The 20,522-nt window shown below is 46.5% G+C and overlaps 1 protein-coding gene across 2 annotated transcripts in view; it reads left to right on the top strand.

The window, feature by feature from the left end:
* LOC138947328 (mucin-5B-like) overlaps nt 1–19,500 on the top strand; it is a 224,037-nt gene extending 204,537 nt beyond the window's left edge. Inside the window, exons 65-70 of one of the 2 annotated variants that reach the window (XM_070318774.1) lie at nt 661–777; nt 8,446–8,631; nt 10,265–10,465; nt 15,456–15,653; nt 17,473–17,699; nt 19,293–19,500. In XM_070318774.1, the coding sequence (XP_070174875.1) occupies nt 661–777; nt 8,446–8,631; nt 10,265–10,465; nt 15,456–15,653; nt 17,473–17,699; nt 19,293–19,337 (974 nt within the window). In that variant the 3' untranslated portion in view covers nt 19,338–19,500. Of the gene's footprint in view, nt 1–660; nt 778–8,445; nt 8,632–10,264; nt 10,466–15,243; nt 15,303–15,455; nt 15,654–17,472; nt 17,700–19,292 lie in introns of those variants that run through there. The other variant, XM_070318775.1, reaches the window with a different exon arrangement.
* The last annotated feature ends 1,022 nt before the right edge of the window (nt 19,501–20,522 follow it).

Genomic DNA, 20,522 nt, shown 5'->3' with positions numbered 1-20,522 from the left:
TGGAGGGGGTGTTTGTGTGTGTGTGTGAGTGTATGTGTGTCAGTAGGTGTAAGGTAGATTTACAAGCCCTTATGTTCAGGAAAGTTTGTTCAGCCTTTTGGAGCCTTTTTGACAGGATAGTGTTTGGTGTATTTATAAGTCCTAATGTGCACGAAAGTTTGTGGTGGTGTTTTTTGTTTTGTTTCTGCTTTTGAAGCCTTTATGACGGGAAACTGTAAGGTATAGTTACAAGCCCGAACGCGCAGGAAAGATTTGTCATCCTTTTGAAGCCTTTATGACGGGAAACTGTAAGGTATAGTTACAAGCCCGAACGCGCAGGAAAGATTTGTCATCCTTTTGAAGCCTTTATGACGGGAAACTGTAAGGTATAGTTACAAGCCCGAACGCGCAGGAAAGATTTGTCATCTTTTTGAAGCCTTTGTTGCAGGATAGTGTTGGGTGGAGAACTTCACAAGACCTAAAAGCCCGTCTTTAATTGAGACCGCAGTCGACTTCGCGAAGTCTTTTAACCAAAAACTCAGCGATAGAGCTCCGAGCGACAAGCTTCGCAAAGCATACTTCGCGCAGTAGACTTCGCCCAGTTAAGCCTGTCCTTAAAGTGCAGGAAAGGGTATTCAGCCTGAAACTGTTGTGACAGGGCTGTTGACGTTATTGTTGCAGGCTCCCCAAGCACTTCACCTGCTGGACCCCCACCGGTTGAGACGCAGCCACCCCGCAGGGAGTGCACCAAGGGCAACACCTGTGACAAGATCCCCACGCCACCCAGCCTATCCAACTGTGAGTCTCGTGTGCACTACCGCCAGCAATAAAGTCAAATACTTCCGCTGTGCACAGATCTAGAATAACAGTCCCTGTCATATGTCTACATCAGTCATTCATTGTCATGTTTCAATACACAAGACAGACCTGGGAACCCATACGATTCCGCCGTATTGTGTACGCACGATGGTCTATAGAATACAATCAGTACGGTCAGTGGAGAAAAACAAATACAATGAAACAAATTCCTAGACTACCTTTCTTCACAAGCGCATCCCGAAGCCGATCTATCATTTTGACACATGATACTTGGATTTTTCTCCATATTTTGACTTTGTTGGAATTTTGGGGGGGAAGGGTCCGAGGACTTCTGTCCTAACCAAGGCTGTGGGAGACACTCTGTTTCACCGCAAAAAGCAGCCGATAAAGTAGGCCACGGCTGTGGGAAACACTTTGTTTCACCGCAAAAAGCAGCCATAAAGTAGGCTACGCGTTTTGTTCTACACCGTTTGGATTTTTCTTCTGCATTTTCCGGTTGCTGGATTTTTATATCATAACTCATAACTCATACTCATAACTCATAACATTTTATTGATCCAACAAAGGAAATTAATTTAGTCATCAGCACATATAGGTCATTAATTAATAACTATAACTGTATAAGAGAATAAAAGAAGAACATTCATAAAACCCATGATATAAAAATACCCTTTTTCTTGCACACCTGACACACCGACACACCAATACACATGCATACATGCCTACATACATACCTACATACATACCTACATACATACCTACATACATACCTACATACATACATACATACATACATACATTCCATGTTAAAGTGTAGTTAAGAACATCACAGTAATTATATCATTGTTTGGATTAACAGATAAGTTTTTATGTAAATGATAATAACAACAATCCATAATTAATGCTATTGCACTACCAAGGAAGAGACCAACCAAACACATAAAAACCAATAACAGTAATCATCATCAGTTATCACAGGTATCACAGTAGATTAGCCATCAGGTAGTTAGACTCAATTGGGCAAAATATAGTGTCAACACCATCACAACAAAGCTAGAGCTCATTTTCACAGCACTAGTTATGATCAAAGGTCAACAGTCATCAAATCATATTAAATCTATCACTAAGAGGTACATTTAAAAGGCATCACTGATAGTCTGTGGCCAGGACGATGGCTCGGTTGCTGTTAAAATATCTCACAGCTGCAGGAAGAAAAGAACGCCGAAAACGCTCCGTTCGACACCTAGGCATGAGAAACCGAGCGTTCCGTGTGATGCGGAGATCCATCAGTGCGTCGTGGAGGGGATGCCCTGGGTCGAACAGAATAGCTCTGGACTTACTGGCAAGCCTTCTTTCGACAAGGACTTCAAGGGTGTCAAGGCTCTGGCCTACAGTAGAACTTGCTTTCTTTATCAGCCTGTTCAGCCTGCCAGTGTCCCTTGCAGTGGCATTCCCTCCCCAACACACTGATGCAAACACCATCACACTGCACACCATACTCTGATCCAGGGCATGTCCAAAAAATTAGCTCTCTCAACGCTTGAAATTAAAACACAAATTTCTTTATTTCGGTACGCTGGCTTTGTTGTAGAATGTTCATATGTTCATAATCAATATTTTATTTTCCTCACTGAGTTATGTCCCTTGTTTAGCAGTCATATTGTTTAAGAGGATTTCACTGTGCATGAAGTGACGTTTTTGGCCACTTTTTTATATTCGGGTTCAGTACAATCCAAATTTTTTTGTAATTTCAGTAATCATCATATCACATGAGACTGACATTGATGTATACTGTGATATAAGTCGGCAGTTGTTGAAACTCTTTGTAGCCAAAATATTAAAGAATGCAACTCACCCCCCTAAATGGCCTCGTCCGTGACATTTTGGATACAAAAATTCATGTACTGATTGCATTTCGTTTTATACAGAAATTTTACTTGAGATTATCTTCAAGCTTTTCGAAAGGCACTATTTGTCGCTTTTATTTAATTTGCCAGACATACAGTTGCTGACTTAATTGTGTCACGGACGAGGCACTTTTTGATGTGTTATAGCGGTATTTGCCTTCCTTTTGTCTCCCTGTCTTTGCGCGTGCTTCATCAGAAATCAGTCAGCTGATTAATTTAGACCTATTCTTAGACTGAGACATGTCATGTTGCAGTGAAATACACAAGTAAAATGCTTTCGGGGCAGCCAATAACGGTGGTCCAGGCGACAGGTAAAACTGTAACATTCGGGAAAGCAACCAAACCAATGATGTACGTCGGGTACATTCACCAGCTAAAACATTATGTGTCCATTCAACCTGCAAGACGCCGAAACAGTCGTTGCCGTTGAAAGCCCTCGAACCGAGTACCATTGAAGCCTGCAAAACAATACTCACCTGCGATTACTTGACGCATCTACCGACTACAGTGTATAGCTGTCGCTCACAGTGGCAGTGCCAATTACGCTGTTTTTAGGGGGGAGGGGGAAGAAGTGAGCCGTGTCGCTGATTGGTTACCGATTCGGTAAAGGTGGTAAAGACAAGTCTGACACTAGTCAATAATTGGAAGCAATCTTAATGGAAACTGGCTTATTTATTGGGCATTTAGTGTGTTCCGTCTAAGCTTCGTGCTCATTTGTTACCTCATGTTATTATGACTTTGTTGCCGCTTTCTCTGTCCCTCAGTGTCAATATTTTGACATGCCAATGAATGTGCTGTTTTGGAGGGGGGAGAGGGGGGTGACGAAGTTAGCTACGCTGTCGCCCTGTCGCTGATTTGTAACAGATTCGGCAACGGTGGAAAAGACAAGTTAGTTTGACTTTACATTGTAATTGGAAACAATCTTTACTTTGCCTTTTCAGAAACTGACTTTTATTTGGCATTTTAACCATTTACTGTGGAAGCTGCATGCTCAGTTGTTATCTCATGTTGGAGGGAAATTAACAATCTTGAAGTTAAATAAAAGCAACTTGCCGAAATTCTGTTAAATAAACAGCATCGTTTGTCTTTTAACCTTTGACAAGTGTTTTGTTTTATTTATATGAGAGAAAAAACCCGTTGGTGCAGTAAGTATTGTCCATATTTAGACAAACAGACACATGCTCAAACGCATGCAATCAAAACATATTTCATTCGAGCTCATAATTTTGATGCATTTCTTAATATACACTCTGTCACAATACCAATTTTCAACTTGATTGGATTAAAACTTTGGATGGATAACTCTCCAACACAAATCTGAAAAAAAATCAAGGTTCGAACATAGATCTGACCTTGACCTTTCATTTACAACCTTGAAACTTTGCACGACAGATTATATTACCCATATGTACCTATCCACCAAGTTTTGTTTTCAAATATTCATGGGCTCTTGAGGATCCTTCTTTATGCTTACTAAAGCTAACGGACAGACGTAACCCGGGCGGACGAACGAGCGAATGTAAACACTGACCCAAATTAATGATAGTCTCACATTGTGGGTGACTACTGAAAACGATATGTTGCTATAATAAAATGTGTTGATCTCCTGAAGACGTCACTACTATAGTGCATTTCGTACGTGCCTCGTCCGTGACGCGTACTGGCCTCGTCCGTGACAAATGTTCAAGCGTTTCTCCGAAATGTGATTTATTTTTTAACTTTTTTAATTATCTTTACCGAAAGAGCAATGCTTGCCATTAATGTTTCATCGCTATGAACGAAAACAGCGAACACAATTCGCAGAAATATCAACTTACTTCTTTGTGATTGAAAAATAGGACAGAATTTTGGCCTCGTCCGTGACGCACATCAAACATCGAAGAACTCGCCCACAAATTAAATATTTCTCTATTTCATACTTCACAGAGAACAACAGTCACAAGTTGCATAATCCTCGATCATTTTCAACTTAATATAGTTGTTTTGTTGATTTCCACGTGCCTTTATGTTCGTCCGAATGCCTCGTCCGTGACGCTGGATATGCCCTCCACCGCTTTCATCACCGCGTGTTCTAGCTATAGCTGCGTTAGACTTACTTTTGTGATAAAGCTTTGCTAAACTAACCATGGCTACAGGGGGATCTCCTACGAGGAGAATAACTTTCGAGACTCCTGGCAGTGAGGAACAGACAGAGCGAGACGCACGCGTTAGAGCGCGTAGTTTGCTTAAGCGCAAGGAGTTAGAACGTAAGGATGACATAGAGCGACAGACGAGGAAAGAAGAGCTTGACAGACAAGAACGACAGGCCGAACGTGAGAGACAGGAACGACAAGACGAACGTGACCGACAGGATAAGAAAGACGAGCTTGACAGACAAGAACGACAGGCCGAACGAGACAGACAAGAAAAGAAAGAGAAAGATGAACGAGACAGACAAGAAAAGAAAGAGAAAGATGAACGTGACAGACAAGAACGGAAAGAGAAAGAACAGGCTGAACTTGAGAGACAGGAACGACAGGCCGAACGTGACAGACAGGACAAACAGGCGGATCGCGATCACCAGCTAGAACTAGCTAGGCTACAGGCAGAGAAGGGTACGCTTACTCAGGCTAGCGCGCCGACATTTGTTGCCGACCGTACGAGACTGCCGACGTTCGACGATGACAAGGACGAGCTCGACGATTTTTTACGCCGGTTTGAGCGCATTGCATCTGACCAGAAGTGGGAAGAGGCCACGTGGGCTAGCCGCCTTAGCACCTGCTTGAAAGGACGCGCATTGCAGCTCTACAACGCTTTGGAGGACGACGAGGCGAGAGACTATCAGGCACTAAAGAAGGCGTTACTCCAGCGCTTCAACCTGACTGCGGAAGCCTACAGACGACGTCTGCGTAACAGCAAGAGGCTGAGCGGCGAGCTGAGTCATCAGTTTGTGGCACGCCTTAATCTCTACCTGCGGCGCTGGGTGGAGATGGCCGAAAAGGACTGGACCGTCAACGACCTTGCCGACCTCATTGTCATGGAACAACTGATGTCCAGCCTGCGACCTGAGGTGGTGACCTTCGTGCAGGAGCACCAGCCAAAGACTACTCAGGAGGCAGCCGACTGGATCAGAGTACACGAGGACGCCCAGGCGATCTCCGGCAAATCTTCAGGCTCACGGCCGGGAAAATCGGGAAATTCGGGTTCTTCAGGACCCAAGGACGGGAAGGACGATCAGGGACACAAGGGATCAAGTTCCAGAACTGACATCCAGTGTTACTACTGTAACAAGCGGGGCCACGTGAAGAAAGACTGCCACAAGAGACAGGCTTACCAGAAGGGCGTACACTTTGTTGGCAGTGAGGAGTTAAGGGACGTCACGAGCTCATGCACCATTCCACAACTCTGCGTTCCGTGCTCCAGGAAACATTTCCAGCCCCACTGCAACGTCTACGTTAACGGAGTGAAGGGCGAAGGTCTGCGGGACACAGGGGCAGACATGATAGTGGTTCGGGCGAGTCTAGTTCCAGCTATGGCCTACACAGGAGACAGCATCAGGGTGAGAATGGCCGAGGCATCTCACGCTTACGACTTGAACACGGCAGTGATCAAGGTCGTAACACCGTTGTTTACGGGGACCATTGTGGCCGTCGTCATGGACGATCCTCCATGCGACCTGCTCATTGGAAACCGGGTTCAGTTTGTGGACGGCGTCACCAGGGAGGTTCCCGTTTATCGGTCTCCCGACGTCATTTCAGTGCTCACGCGGGCACAGGCGGAGCGAGAGGACAAACCTCTCAAACCCCTACCTGCTGCACGAGCTGCCCTGGGGAACGTGACCCCCGCGCTTCTCGCGAAGGCTCAGGATTCTGACCCGACCTTAGCTACTCCTCGGGAGCACGCGAAGTCGGGGAAGGTGAAGCTGAGCGGGAAGCATGGGAGGTCAAAGTTCCTCAGGGACAAGAGGTTGCTCTACCGGGAGTTCAGCAACCAAGAAGGTACATTCAAACAGGTTGTCGTGCCTCGCGAGTTTCGCGAGGGTGTCATGGCAACGGCACACGACTCGATTCTGGGAGGTCATCTTGGCACCAAGAAGACCACGGATCGTGTCTGGCGCCACTTTTACTGGCCAGGCATCTGCACGGATGTCCGACGTTTCTGTGCGTCCTGCGATAAGTGCCAGAAGGTGGTTGCCAAAGGAAGGGTGAGGAAGGTCCCCTTAGAGAAGATGCCGCTCATCGACGAACCCTTTCGTCGGGTGGCAGTGGACATCATCGGGCCCATCTTGCCTGCGTCTGAGGACGGAAACAGATACATTTTGACCATGGTGGACTACGCTACTCGATACCCAGAGGCGATCCCTCTGAAATCGATTGAAGCCACGCGAGTAGCTGAGGCTCTGGTTACTATGTGGTCCCGGCTGGGAATTCCATCAGAGGTACTCACCGACAGAGGCACGCAGTTCACGGGAGGAGTGATGGCGGAGGCAGCACGACTGCTATCACTGGAGCAGCACTTCACCACTCCTTACCATGCTCAGTGCAACGGACTGGTGGAAAGGTTCAATGGCACCTTGAAGACCATGCTGAGGAAACTAGCTCAGGAGAAACCACGCACGTGGGACAGGTACATCCCAGCATTGCTTTTTGCATACCGCGAGGTTCCTCAGGAGAGCTTGGGCTTTTCCCCATTCGAGCTGTTGTACGGCAGACAGGTACGCGGTCCCATGGCTATCCTGCGTCAGGCTTGGACAGACGAAGAAGCTGACGAGGAGGTGCAGACGACAGCGACCTACATCGTAGAACTTAGGAACAGGATTGAAGAGACCTGCAAACTGGCTCAAGAGAACCTGGGAAGAGCAGCACAGCGTTACGCGCGAGGATTCGACCGCAAGGCACGGCCGCGCAGCTTCAAGATTGGAGAACGGGTGTTGCTACTTCTACCTGTCAAACACAACAAGCTACAACTGCAGTGGCAAGGACCTTTTGAGGTGACAGCGAAAGTGGGCCAGAACGACTACAGGATCGTCATGAACGGGAAAGCACGCCTGTACCACGCCAACCTGCTGCGCGCCTACATAGAGAGGACTGCCTACGGGGAGAAGAACAAAGACAAGAAGACAGAGAAGGTTGCAGTCATCAGGGGTGAAACGAGGGGTTGCTCGTTCTTGAGGACGACCTTTCTGTCTGGAAACAGACCATCAACCTCTGCAATATCTTCAGGTTGCAAGGTTGGCAAACGCCAGACTTATGCGCTGGGCGTTGATTCTCCAACCGTACCAATTCACGGTACGCGTCATTCCGGGCGCCAACAATGTTGGAGCTGACTTTCTCTCTCGGGCTGGAGAGGAGAACATGACTGTGAGCGAAACCGAGGTTTCGTCTTGAAGAGGGGAGGTGTGTCACGATCGGGTGACAGAGACCAAGAAAGTGTCACTCAGTGGAGTGCCTGTTCTTGGTCGATTATGATAGAAAGCGCCTGTGCGTGATATTGGGCTACAGCAGAGGTTGCTGACAGGGCTTAATGAACACAGTTTAATGTTAGTATAATCATTGAAAGAAGCATTTGTTTTAAATGTTTTGGGAAACTTAAGTAACGATGCGACGGACGCGTATGAAGCATGTTTGATAAATGGATGTTCAAATGCTGTGTGGAGTACGCTAACAAAAAATTTAAATACACCAAGTTTGTTTGAGAATACTCCAAGTGCAAAACTGGGGTTCCCGGTCGGACTAGACCTATATTTTTGTCACTATTTCAGCCGAGGTGTGCGGCCCGAGTGGACCCAACGAGAAGACGTACGAGTCTTACTGCAACATGTTGATCGCTCTGTGCAACCAGGCAGGCGGCCCCGACAGCTTCAACCCTCCTTCTGCGCCCAGCGCAAAGCCCGGTGCATGTCCAACAACCCCACCGCCAACCACACCCGAACCTCCAACCACTCTGGGTAGGTTCATTTAAACGGGATGGCATGTTATGCGAACTAGAAATGCTCGGTCCAGACCACGCAGCAAGCTATATAGAGAATACTTCATGGCTTGCTGTGTCGTACCAGATTTACACGAGGTTGCTTTTCTAAATATTGAACTTATCTGTATTTTACTTAAACGTCCCGCAGTCAAGGCGTCCAAATTGAAGAAACTTCTTTTGGAACCTCGATCTGTGTAGCATGACGTGTAAGTTCCAAATATTCTTCCAGTGGAAACAGCAGGGGCAAAAATGTTTCCATAATGATGTTTGTCCCGGTGACCTGGGCATCATAAGCAGCGGAAAAGCAGGTTCCTGCCAGACTAGTTTGACACGACCTCATTTACATGATATACACACGTGTGGTTTGAACGATATTGTTATATTAAAGTGTTGGATAAGTGTGGATATGTATTTGAATGAAAAGTGAAAGTCGCTCGTTCATGTCCATGCCCGCTATTCTCTCAGGTGCCAGGAGATTGGTTCCGCATAACTCTCACTTACTCTAGAGCGCTTACTTCCCTTTAGTTTTCGGAACATTTATTGTCGTCTTTAAGGGGCAGTGCATGAGTCACAGCGTTGCTGAAGCAATGATTTGTCTTTTTGTCGCAGATTACGATACAAACAGTCAAAACCTTTACACGACTGTCTCACATATGCCTACACATCTCCGGGGGGGGGGGGGGGGGGAGTGGTACCCTAAGTGTGAGCTTGTATGCTACCGTCCATCAAGGCTGGCTATTGCTTCACATTGTCAAAGCGTTAAAGGCTGACATAGTCCTATTTAATTAGTTTTATTACTTTCAGGGCTTTTCCCATCGTTGTGGGGATGTATAAATTAAGCTTCCTGCAAAGTTTTAGGTTTGAAGTTCTTACCAATTACGAGAAATAATTACTTTTTTTATTGCATTGTTTAGCAACAGTTCTCCAGGACTTGGGCTATTTTTAGACCGTTTACGTCACTTCGTGTCGTTTCGTAAACCAAAGATGGCGTTTGAGACTGTTCTGTTTACATTCGACACTATCAACACCACTTTGCAATACTGAAATATTTGTTTCTGTGTTCGAAAGCTATACAGCCAATCGTTATTATATCCCCTAAGGCACAGTTTTATAACATTATTGGCACATGTAAACAATATGAATTAATTAATGAACGCTACAAGTATGGCAGCCTTTAAGCTTCTTTGTCTTTTTTTCTAATTAAAAAATGCCACACGTTCTCTTGAACAACCGAGACATTGAAGGCTACTGCCTCAGTGTGTGCAATTTAATTTTAAACATACACAAAACATGACATTTTTTTTACCCCCACATATAATATGAGAGACTGATTTCTTGTTCTTGTTCTTGTTCTTGTTCTTCATCTTCTTTCATGGGCTGGAACTCCCACGTTGACTCATGTTTTTACACGAGTGGAGTTTTACGTGTATGACCGTTTTGACCCCGCCATTCTGGCAGCCGTACGCCGATTTCGGGGGAAGAGACTGGTTTAAAGTTGGTAGTAGTATCCTGTAAGGCTTTTTTGACTTTTAAAACAAATATATATAATTTGTTTGGGGAACTTGTATGATCTCATCCCTGAACGCTGCTTTTTGCCTGGTGTTGATCAGAACCACTCAACTTCTCCGACTGGACCCCGTTGAGCCCCTGCACACTGGAAGACGAACGCGACATCGCCAAGGGATGTGGACGTGGTAAGAGATACAGGACTCGTGAACTGCTGGACGCCAACCCGCCACGACAGGCCCTGCCCAGCGAACTGGCGGAAGAGGTTCCCTGCTACGTGTACTGCCCTACTGAGCCAACCCCACGTGAGTACAATGCAATGGGCGGTCCTGGTGAGGTTATGCCCCCTCTTTCTTTCTCCTGGTAACTGGCGCCACCTCGCGGCAAGATCACACGAGCAAGGAAAAAAAGCCTTGCATTGGTCCCGAATAGCATATCGGATTGGTAACAGTTCGTGTGTAAGTCGTGCATTTTATACGGTAAACAGACAATTGTCGGTTCTGGTGAGGTTATGCCCCTTCTTTCTTTCGGCTGGTAACTGGCGCCACCTCGCGGCAAGATCACAGGAGTTGTCTCGCGTTTTCACCCCTGAAGCGCTCATTAATGCCTCGCACCGTCTTCCATTCTTCTCCCAGTCTCTTGCTGTCTCTGACAATGATGAGACATGACAATGAGTCACACACTGCCTAGCACCATCCTTCATTCTTCTCCCTGTCTCTTGCTGTCTCTGACAATGGTGAGACATGACAATGAGTCACACACTGCCTCGCACCATCCTTCATTCTTCTCCCAGTCTCTTGCTGTCTCTGACAATGGTGAGACATGACAATGAGTCACACACTGCCTCGCACCATCCTTCATTCTTCTCCCTGTCTCTTGCTGTCTCTGACAATGGTGAGACATGACAATGAGTCACACACTGCCTCGCACCATCCTTCATTCTTCTCCCAGTCTCTTACAATGGTGAGACATGACAATGAGTCACACACTGCCTAGCACCATCCTTCATTCTTCTCCCTGTCTCTTACAATGGTGAGACATGACAATGAGTCACACACTGCCTCGCACCATCCTTCATTCTTCTCCCTGTCTCTTGCTGTCTCTGACAATGGTGAGACATGACAATGAGTCACACACTGCCTCGCACCATCCTTCATTCTTCTCCCTGTCTCTTGCTGTCTCTGACAATGATGAGACATGACAATGAGTCACACACTGCCTCGCACCATCCTTCATTCTTCTCCCTGTCTCTTGCTGTCTCTGACAATGATGAGACATGACAATGAGTCACACACTGCCTCGCACCATCCTTCATTCTTCTCACTGTCTCTTGCTGTCTCTGACAATGATGAGACATGACAATGAGTCACACACTGCCTCGCACCATCCTTCATTCTTCTCACTGTCTCTTGCTGTCTCTGACAATGATGAGACATGACAATGAGTCACACACTGCCTCGCACCATCCTTCATTCTTCTCCCTGTCTCTTGTTGTCTCTGACAATGGTGAGACATGACAATGAGTCACACACTGCCTAGCACCATCCTTCATTCTTCTCCCTGTCTCTTACAATGGTGAGACATGACAATGAGTCACACACTGCCTCGCACCATCCTTCATTCTTCTCCCAGTCTCTTACAATGGTGAGACATGACAATGAGTCACACACTGCCTCGCACCATCCTTCATTCTTCTCCCTGTCTCTTGCTGTCTCTGACAATGGTGAGACATGACAATGAGTCACTCACTGCCTCGCACCATCCTTCATTCTTCTCCCTGTCTCTTGCTGTCTCTGACAATGATGAGACATGACAATGAGTCACACACTGCCTCGCACCATCCTTCATTCTTCTCCCAGTCTCTTGCTGTCTCTGACAATGGTGAGACATGACAATGAGTCACACACTGCATCGCACCATCCTTCATTCTTCTCCCAGTCTCTTGCTGTCTCTGACAATGGTGAGACATGACAATGAGTCACACACTGCCTCGCACCATCCTTCATTCTTCTCCCTGTCTCTTGCTGTCTCTCCACAATGGTGAGACATGACAATGAGTCACACACTGCCTCGCACCACCCTTCATTCTTCTCCCTGTCTCTTGCTGTCTCTGACAATGGTGAGACATGACAATGAGTCACACACTGCCTCGCACCATCCTTCATTCTTCTCCCAGTCTCTTGCTGTCTCTGACAATGATGAGACATGACAATGAGTCACACACTGCCTCGCACCATCCTTCATTCTTCTCCCTGTCTCTTGCTGTCTCTCCACAATGGTGAGACATGACAATGAGTCACACACTGCCTCGCACCATCCTTCATTCTTCTCCCTGTCTCTTGCTGTCTCTGACAATGATGAGACATGACAATGAGTCACACACTGCATCGCACCATCCTTCATTCTTCTCCCTGTCTCTTGCTGTCTCTCCACAATGGTGAGACATGACAATGAGTCACACACTGCATCGCACCACCCTTCATTCTTCTCCCTGTCTCTTGCTGTCTCTGACAATGATGAGACATGACAATGAGTCACACACTGCCTCGCACCATCCTTCATTCTTCTCCCAGTCTCTTACAATGGTGAGACATGACAATGAGTCACACACTGCCTCGCACCATCCTTCATTCTTCTCCCTGTCTCTGACAATGGTGAGACATGACAATGAGTCACACACTGCCTCGCACCATCCTTCATTCTTCTCCCTGTCTCTTGCTGTCTCTGACAATGATGAGACATGACAATGAGTCACACACTGCCTCGCACCATCCTTCATTCTTCTCCCAGTCTCTTGCTGTCTCTGACAATGGTGAGACATGACAATGAGTCACACACTGCCTCGCACCATCCTTCATTCTTCTCCCTGTCTCTTGCTGTCTCTGACAATGGTGAGACATGACAATGAGTCACACACTGCCTCGCACCATCCTTCATTCTTCTCCCTGTCTCTTGCTGTCTCTGACAATGATGAGACATGACAATGAGTCACACACTGCCTCGCACCATCCTTCATTCTTCTCCCTGTCTCTTGCTGTCTCTGACAATGATGAGACATGACAATGAGTCACACACTGCCTCGCACCATCCTTCATTCTTCTCCCAGTCTCTTGCTGTCTCTGACAATGGTGAGACATGACAATGAGTCACACACTGCATCGCACCATCCTTCATTCTTCTCCCTGTCTCTTGCTGTCTCTGACAATGATGAGACATGACAATGAGTCACACACTGCCTCGCACCATCCTTCATTCTTCTCCCAGTCTCTTGCTGTCTCTGACAATGGTGAGACATGACAATGAGTCACACACTGCCTCGCACCATCCTTCATTCTTCTCCCAGTCTCTTGCTGTCTCTGACAATGGTGAGACATGACAATGAGTCACACACTGCCTCGCACCATCCTTCATTCTTCTCCCTGTCTCTTGCTGTCTCTCCACAATGATGAGACATGACAATGAGTCACACACTGCCTCGCACCATCCTTCATTCTTCTCCCAGTCTCTTGCTGTCTCTGACAATGATGAGACATGACAATGAGTCACACACTGCCTCGCACCATCCTTCATTCTTCTCCCTGTCTCTTGCTGTCTCTGACAATGATGAGACATGACAATGAGTCACACACTGCCTCGCACCATCCTTCATTCTTCTCCCAGTCTCTTGCTGTCTCTGACAATGGTGAGACATGACAATGAGTCACACACTGCCTCGCACCATCCTTCATTCTTCTCCCTGTCTCTTGCTGTCTCTGACAATGGTGAGACATGACAATGAGTCACACACTGCCTCGCACCATCCTTCATTCTTCTCCCAGTCTCTTGCTGTCTCTGACAATGATGAGACATGACAATGAGTCACACACTGCATCGCACCATCCTTCATTCTTCTCCCAGTCTCTTGCTGTCTCTGACAATGATGAGACATGACAATGAGTCACACACTGCATCGCACCATCCTTCATTCTTCTCCCTGTCTCTTGCTGTCTCTCCACAATGGTGAGACATGACAATGAGTCACACACTGCCTCGCACCATCCTTCATTCTTCTCCCTGTCTCTTGCTGTCTCTGACAATGATGGGACATGACAATGAGTCACACACTGCCTTCCACCATCCTTCCTTTAAATCAAACTACCAAATAGTCTTCATGCAGATTTTTCTGATGTCAAAATTTGTCAACTTTCATCCCTGTGAGAACACGGAAATATCGCTTTCTGCAAGGCAGAATTTTTCTCCTGATTTAATGTCAAACTCCATCCCCATGTTTATACAAACAAAAAAACAAAAAACAAACAAAAATTACAATCAAGAAAACACGGAAGTAACTCTTTCTGCCAGGCAGATTTTCCTGACTTCAAACACTGTTAACTATCATCATGTGGAAGAAAATTTTTTAAAGAGTAAAATAAACCACCACACACACTTGTAGTACTTACTATCAACTGTGCCACCCAGCCTCTCGATCCTAACCGATATCTCTCAGGCCGCGTCCGCCCCGTGATCGGGAGGTCGTGGGTTTGACCTAATGGACCTAAGACTTTAAAATTGGCAATCTAGTGGCTGCTCCGCCTGGCGTCTGGCATTGTGGGGTTAGTGCTAGGACTGGTTGGTCCGGTGTCAGAATAATGTGACTGGGTGAGACATGAAGCCTGTGCTGCGACTTCTGTCTTGTGTGTGGCGCACGTTATAGTGTCAAAGCAGCACCGCCCTGATATGGCCCTTTGTGGTCGCCTGGGCGTTTAAGCAAACAAACAAAACAAACAAAATCTCTCAGGCCTTTTCTCACGGTCTGGGACCATCATTAAAATAAGAGTACATGATGTACTCTAGACTTTCCCGCCAAGCTGCATCCTTATGTTAATCAGCCACTCTGTACCTAGCTCTGTTAAGGTATGCTGCTAACATCTAATGCTCTAATGAATACAGCTATAGAATACATATTCGTCTGATGTTCTACTGATGTGGTTGAGAGTGTGACCCTATGTTATAGCCTCCGAACACAAACACCAAACACTATATATCATTACAACACACACAAACCAGAAAACATGGAATGAACTCTTTCTGCCTGTGTGTGCAGCTGGCGAGAACACAACGACCTAAAACACCACACACACACACACAAACCAGAAAACATGGAATGAACCAGAAAACATGGAATGAACTCTTTCTGCCTGTGTGTGCAGCTGGCGAGAACACAACGACCTAAAACACCACACACACACACACAAACCAGAAAACATGGAATGAACCAGAAAACATGGAATGAACTCTTTCTGCCTGTGTGTGCAGCTGGCGAGAACACAACACCCATCCCCACCAAGCCTGGCTGTCCAGACATCGAGGACTGCACGCAGGTGAGCAAGATCTGCGGTCAGATCGGAGAGGAGGATCCACGCACCTACGACAGCGAGTGCGCTCTCGATGTCTTCGCCTGCAACAGCGCCCAGCCCCCGAAGAAGCTCTACAACGGAGAATGCAAACCTGGTGGTGAGTACACGCTGCTGGGGCCTACCCACTGTATTTCTTTGATAAGGCATACGATTTTATTATAACCACGTGCACTTCGCAGGAATTTTGCTTGGCTTGAGTATACATTCAATGCATAATACATTCCAACACAACAACCAAACAGAGTGCTCACCGAACTGCGCACACTCACTCACACGCACCCACACGCACGCACTGATGCATGCACCCACCCACCCACCCACACGCATGCACGCACACACACACACACACACACACACACACACACACACACACACACACACACACACACACACACACACACACACTCTCTCTACATTGTACCGCGTTCACATCGTGTCCACTTCACATGAAGTACTCTGTTCAGTAGGTGAACTGCATACGTGTGCACCACTGTTGGCAAAGAAACATAAAACTCCAAATAAAATCTAGATATTACCACAATAAGAATTGGGATCGAATCCTGACAACACTGAAAAACCAGCGAAGTAACCACCAAAGTATATCACATCTCATCGGAATCACAGATAAAGCATATATCATATCATAGTTATCCCTCACCCACTAGACTTTCCAATAGTCTGGAATGCTTAGCCCACAATCACAGTCCGTCCCAGAAACATTCCCACAAGCAGAACATTCTGAACCTAGTAGAGGGCCAAGCAACCGGCAGTAGGTGTTTGGCTCACCTGAATAATCAATCAATCAATCAATGAGTCTTATATCGCGCATATTCCGTGGGTACAGTTCTAGGCGCTCTGCAGTGATGCCGTGTGAGATGAAATTTTATACGGCCAGTAGATTGCAGCCATTTCGGCGCATATTTACCTTTCACGGCCTATTATTCCAAGTCACACGGGTATAGGTAGACAATTATTAACTGTGCCTAAGCAATTTTGCCAGGAAAGACCCTTTTGTCAATCGTGGGATCTTTAACGTGCACACCCAATGTAGTGAGTCATAGTACTTAGCAGTGTTGGTCTGTCTGTGAACAAAAAAACAATTAACATTGAGGTATTTTTCAGATGATTTTAAAGCTAGAGCTTTACAACTTATTACACTTCTAGGGGTTGATGGCCTCCCGACATAACCCAAGTCTGGTTGACCCTCGCGACATTTCAGGGTCACAACAGGGTCAAGTTCGGTTAAAAATACGGAACATTTTCAATTACCTAAACGTTTTTTTTAAATTAGAGCTTTGAAAGTGTACACACTTCTTGGGTTTGATGACCTACTCACATGTCCAATATCTGGTTGACCCTTGTCAAATTCCAAGGTCACCGCAGTGTCGCGTTTGGGTAATAAATGAAAAATTATCAGGTTTTTTTAAAAAACGTTTTTCAAGCATGAGCTTTGAAACTTCGTTATCTAATGGACAAAGCAATGTTACATGGGTACATGCGCGCAAACTGCCAGATAAGTGTTCATAACGAGGGATGATCAACACTCAGCCTTTGTACATATCCTTCTGTCAGGAGGAATGCTAATACCATTGCCTGAAAGCAACTACAAATGATAATGGCCACGGAATCACGCGCTTTCTTCCTAGTACCTTGTGGTTTCCCCCTCTTTGTTTTTCCTCTCTGTAGATCCCTCCGTTTGGATTTAGTTCCCCATCCCCCACTCCTAAAATTGTTCTTCTGGTTAATAATCGTGTTGTCCACCATCATGAAAATGTGTTTAACTTAGTATTGTTATGGTCACGTCAAATAAGCATTTGCTTGAGTTCGTGTCCTAGCTCCATTTTTGTCAAATGTTTCATGTCATGTATTTTGCATAAAACTGTGTTGAAATCAATGGTCACGGGATGTTTGTGCAGACACGGCTCCAAGGCGCTTCTGTGAAGACGCTCTGATCAAGAAGAGGGTGACCCGAACCCAGCCTGGCAAACCTGAGTGCAAAACCGAGGTGGTGATGGGCGACTGCTCGGACCGTCTGTGCCGCGAGTCCAACAACAAGGACGCTTGCTGCTTGCCCGACCCCGACAGTATGGAGGAAATCATCGACAACTTCACCTGTCCCGATGGTACCGTCTCCCCTGTCAAGGTGAGCAACTCCTCGGGGTTTCAGGGAACTACGGGGACTAAAAAGACTACAGGGGCATTTGCAGGGATCGGCCTGATAGGGAAAGACCGTGGGGCATTTGCAGGGTTCAGCCTGAGAGGGAAAGACCGTGGGGCATTTGCAGGTTTTAGCCTAAGAGGGAAAGACCGAAGGGCATTTGCAGGGTTCAGCCTGAGAGGGAAAGACCGTAGGGCATTTGCAGGTTTTAGCCTGAGAGGGAAAGACCGTGGGGCATTTGCAGGGTTCGGCCTGAGAGGGAAAGACCGTGGGGCATATGCAGGTTTTAGCTTGAGAGGGAAAGACCGTGGGGCATATGCAGGTTTCAGCCTGAGAGGGAAAGACCGTGGGGCATTTGCAGGTTTCAGCCTGAGAGGGAAAGACCGTGGGGCATATGCAGGTTTCAGCCTGAGAGGGAAAGACCGTGGGGCATTTGCAGGTTTCAGCCTGAGAGGGAAAGACCGAAGGGCATTTGCAGGGTTCGGCCTGAGGGGGAAAGACCGTGGGGCATTTGCAGGTTTCAGCCTGAGAGGGAAAGAACGTGGGGCATTTGCAGGGTTCGGCCTGAGAGGGAAAGACCGTGGGGCATTTGCAGGTTTCAGCCTGAGAGGGAAAGACCGTGGGGCATTTGCAGGGTTCGGCCTGAGAGGGAAAGACCGTGGGGCATTTGCAGGTTTCAGCCTGAGAGGGAAAGACCGTAGGGCATTTGCAGGTTTCAGCCTGAGAGGGAAAGACCGTGGGGCATTTGCAGGTTTCAGCCTGAGAGGGAAAGACCGTGGGGCATTTGCAGGTTTTAGCCTAAGAGGGAAAGACCGAAGGGCATTTGCAGGGTTCGGCCTGAGAGGGGAAAGGCTATGGGGCATTTGCAGGTTTCAGCCTGAGGGGGAAAGACCGTGGGGCATTTGCAGGGTTCGGACTGAGAGGGGAAAGGCTATGAGGTATTCGCAGGTTTCAGCCTGAGGAAAAAAAAAACGTATGTGGGGCATTCGCAGGTTTCGGCCTGGGAGAAAAAGACCGCGGGGCATTCGCATGTTTCAGTCTGTGAGAAAAGGACAACGAGGCATTTGCAGGCTTCAGTCTCTGAGAAAAAGACGGTGGGGTATTTAAATGCAGGATTCAGCCTGGAAGACTTCCAAAAATATCAGAAAATCAGGTTTTAAAACGGAGGTCAATTTTCATATTACGTTATTAATAAAAAATGTCGAAAACTGGCATCTTTAAAAGGGGGGGGGGGGGGGGGGGGGTGATGGTCTGAAAACGTGAAGTCTGAGAAAGGGTAGTTCCACTGTATCTGTGAAAATCCAACTTTGGATGTGACAGAATGTCATCTCAACAGTGGAACCCCCCTTTTCAAGACCACCCAGTTTCAGACTTCCTCCAAGACATTGCCTTTTCAGATTTTCTGTTGAGAACCTCTGTACATTTACCTCCATTTTGAGACTCGCTCCGTTTTAGGACCCGATTATCTCAGATTTTGGGAGGTCTAAAAAAATGGAGTTAATTGTACTACAGATCTCAAAAGATACCATGCAGTTTGTAATGATATATGTGCCTACATCTGGTTGTGTTTTTTTGCAGTTTGAGAGCCCAACTAAGTGCAAATGTGACGTCCCAAAGAAGTAGACTTGACTTCTTCAAGCCTCTACATGGGATTTCCTTGGACATCCAACTACCTTGCTAATAACACTAACGGAAATACACATCTGTGTGATGTTATGAGTGGAAAAATTTGCTCTCATTAGAAGAACGGAGAGGAAAGTTCATAATTAAAGGCATTGCATGGATACCAAGTTTTCTGTTGTTTGAAGTTCTGTATAAGTGTGTGTGTGTGTGTGTGTGTGTGTGTGTGTGTGTGTGTGTGTGTAATCATACCCAGAGTATAACCACATGATAAAATAAACAACGCAACATCTTCTTGAACCGAAACGGTAGCCTCTATCAAAGTACAGACATGTCCGTTGCAGCCATTTTAGGATTTCAGTACAAGATGCCAGCTGATGTTATAAAGAAATGCAGACCCGTAACACATCCGTTGGTCTAAAGTCCATCTTCCTAAAACATTTTCATTACCGTAATTCCTGGACTACAATGCAAAACATTATTTTTGTAAACTTTAAAGTGTGTGCCTTCTCTTCCTCTAGAGACTGAAAAAGTTGTTGAAGAATGTTGACGAGCAAAACAGACGGAAAGGAGAATCAAATTGCGTAATTGATCATGTACACCACCAAAGATCTGTCCAGGTATTAAGATTTTTGTTTGTTTGTTTGCTTAACGCCCAGCCGACCACGAAGGGCCATTTCAGGGCGGTGCTGCTTTGACATTTAACGTGCGCCACACACAAGACAGACGTCGCAGCACAGGCTTCATGTCTCACACAGTCACATTATTCTGACACCGGACCAACCAGTCCTAGCACTAACCCCATAATGCCAGACGCCAGGCGGAGCAGCCACTAGATTGCCAATTTTAAAGTCTTAGGTATGACCCGGCCGGGGTTCGAACCCACGACCTCCCGATCACGGGGCGGACGCCTTACCACTAGGCCATCATGCCGGTCCAGGTATTAAGAGCATCTTTCCCCTTGGACACATACCAAATACCAACAGCCTGGCTGTTTCTGTGTGCAGAGTCGGATTTTGTTTTACCTGAAACTATTTCAAAACCGACATCCATATCAATCCTTGACATTCTGATTCAGCACAAAAAAAATATTTTAAATTTTTTTTTTTTTAAAACTCTGCACAGGAAGCAACCAGGCTACTCATTTTTGTCATGTGCTCAGGTTGAAGGATGCTCTTTTGCAAAACT

This window comes from Littorina saxatilis, linkage group LG14, assembly GCF_037325665.1.
Source record: "Littorina saxatilis isolate snail1 linkage group LG14, US_GU_Lsax_2.0, whole genome shotgun sequence".
In the NCBI taxonomy this organism is placed as follows: domain Eukaryota; kingdom Metazoa; phylum Mollusca; class Gastropoda; order Littorinimorpha; family Littorinidae; genus Littorina; species Littorina saxatilis.
The sequence above is the reverse complement of the archived record's forward strand: the minus strand, read 5'-3'. Positions and strand labels throughout refer to the sequence as shown.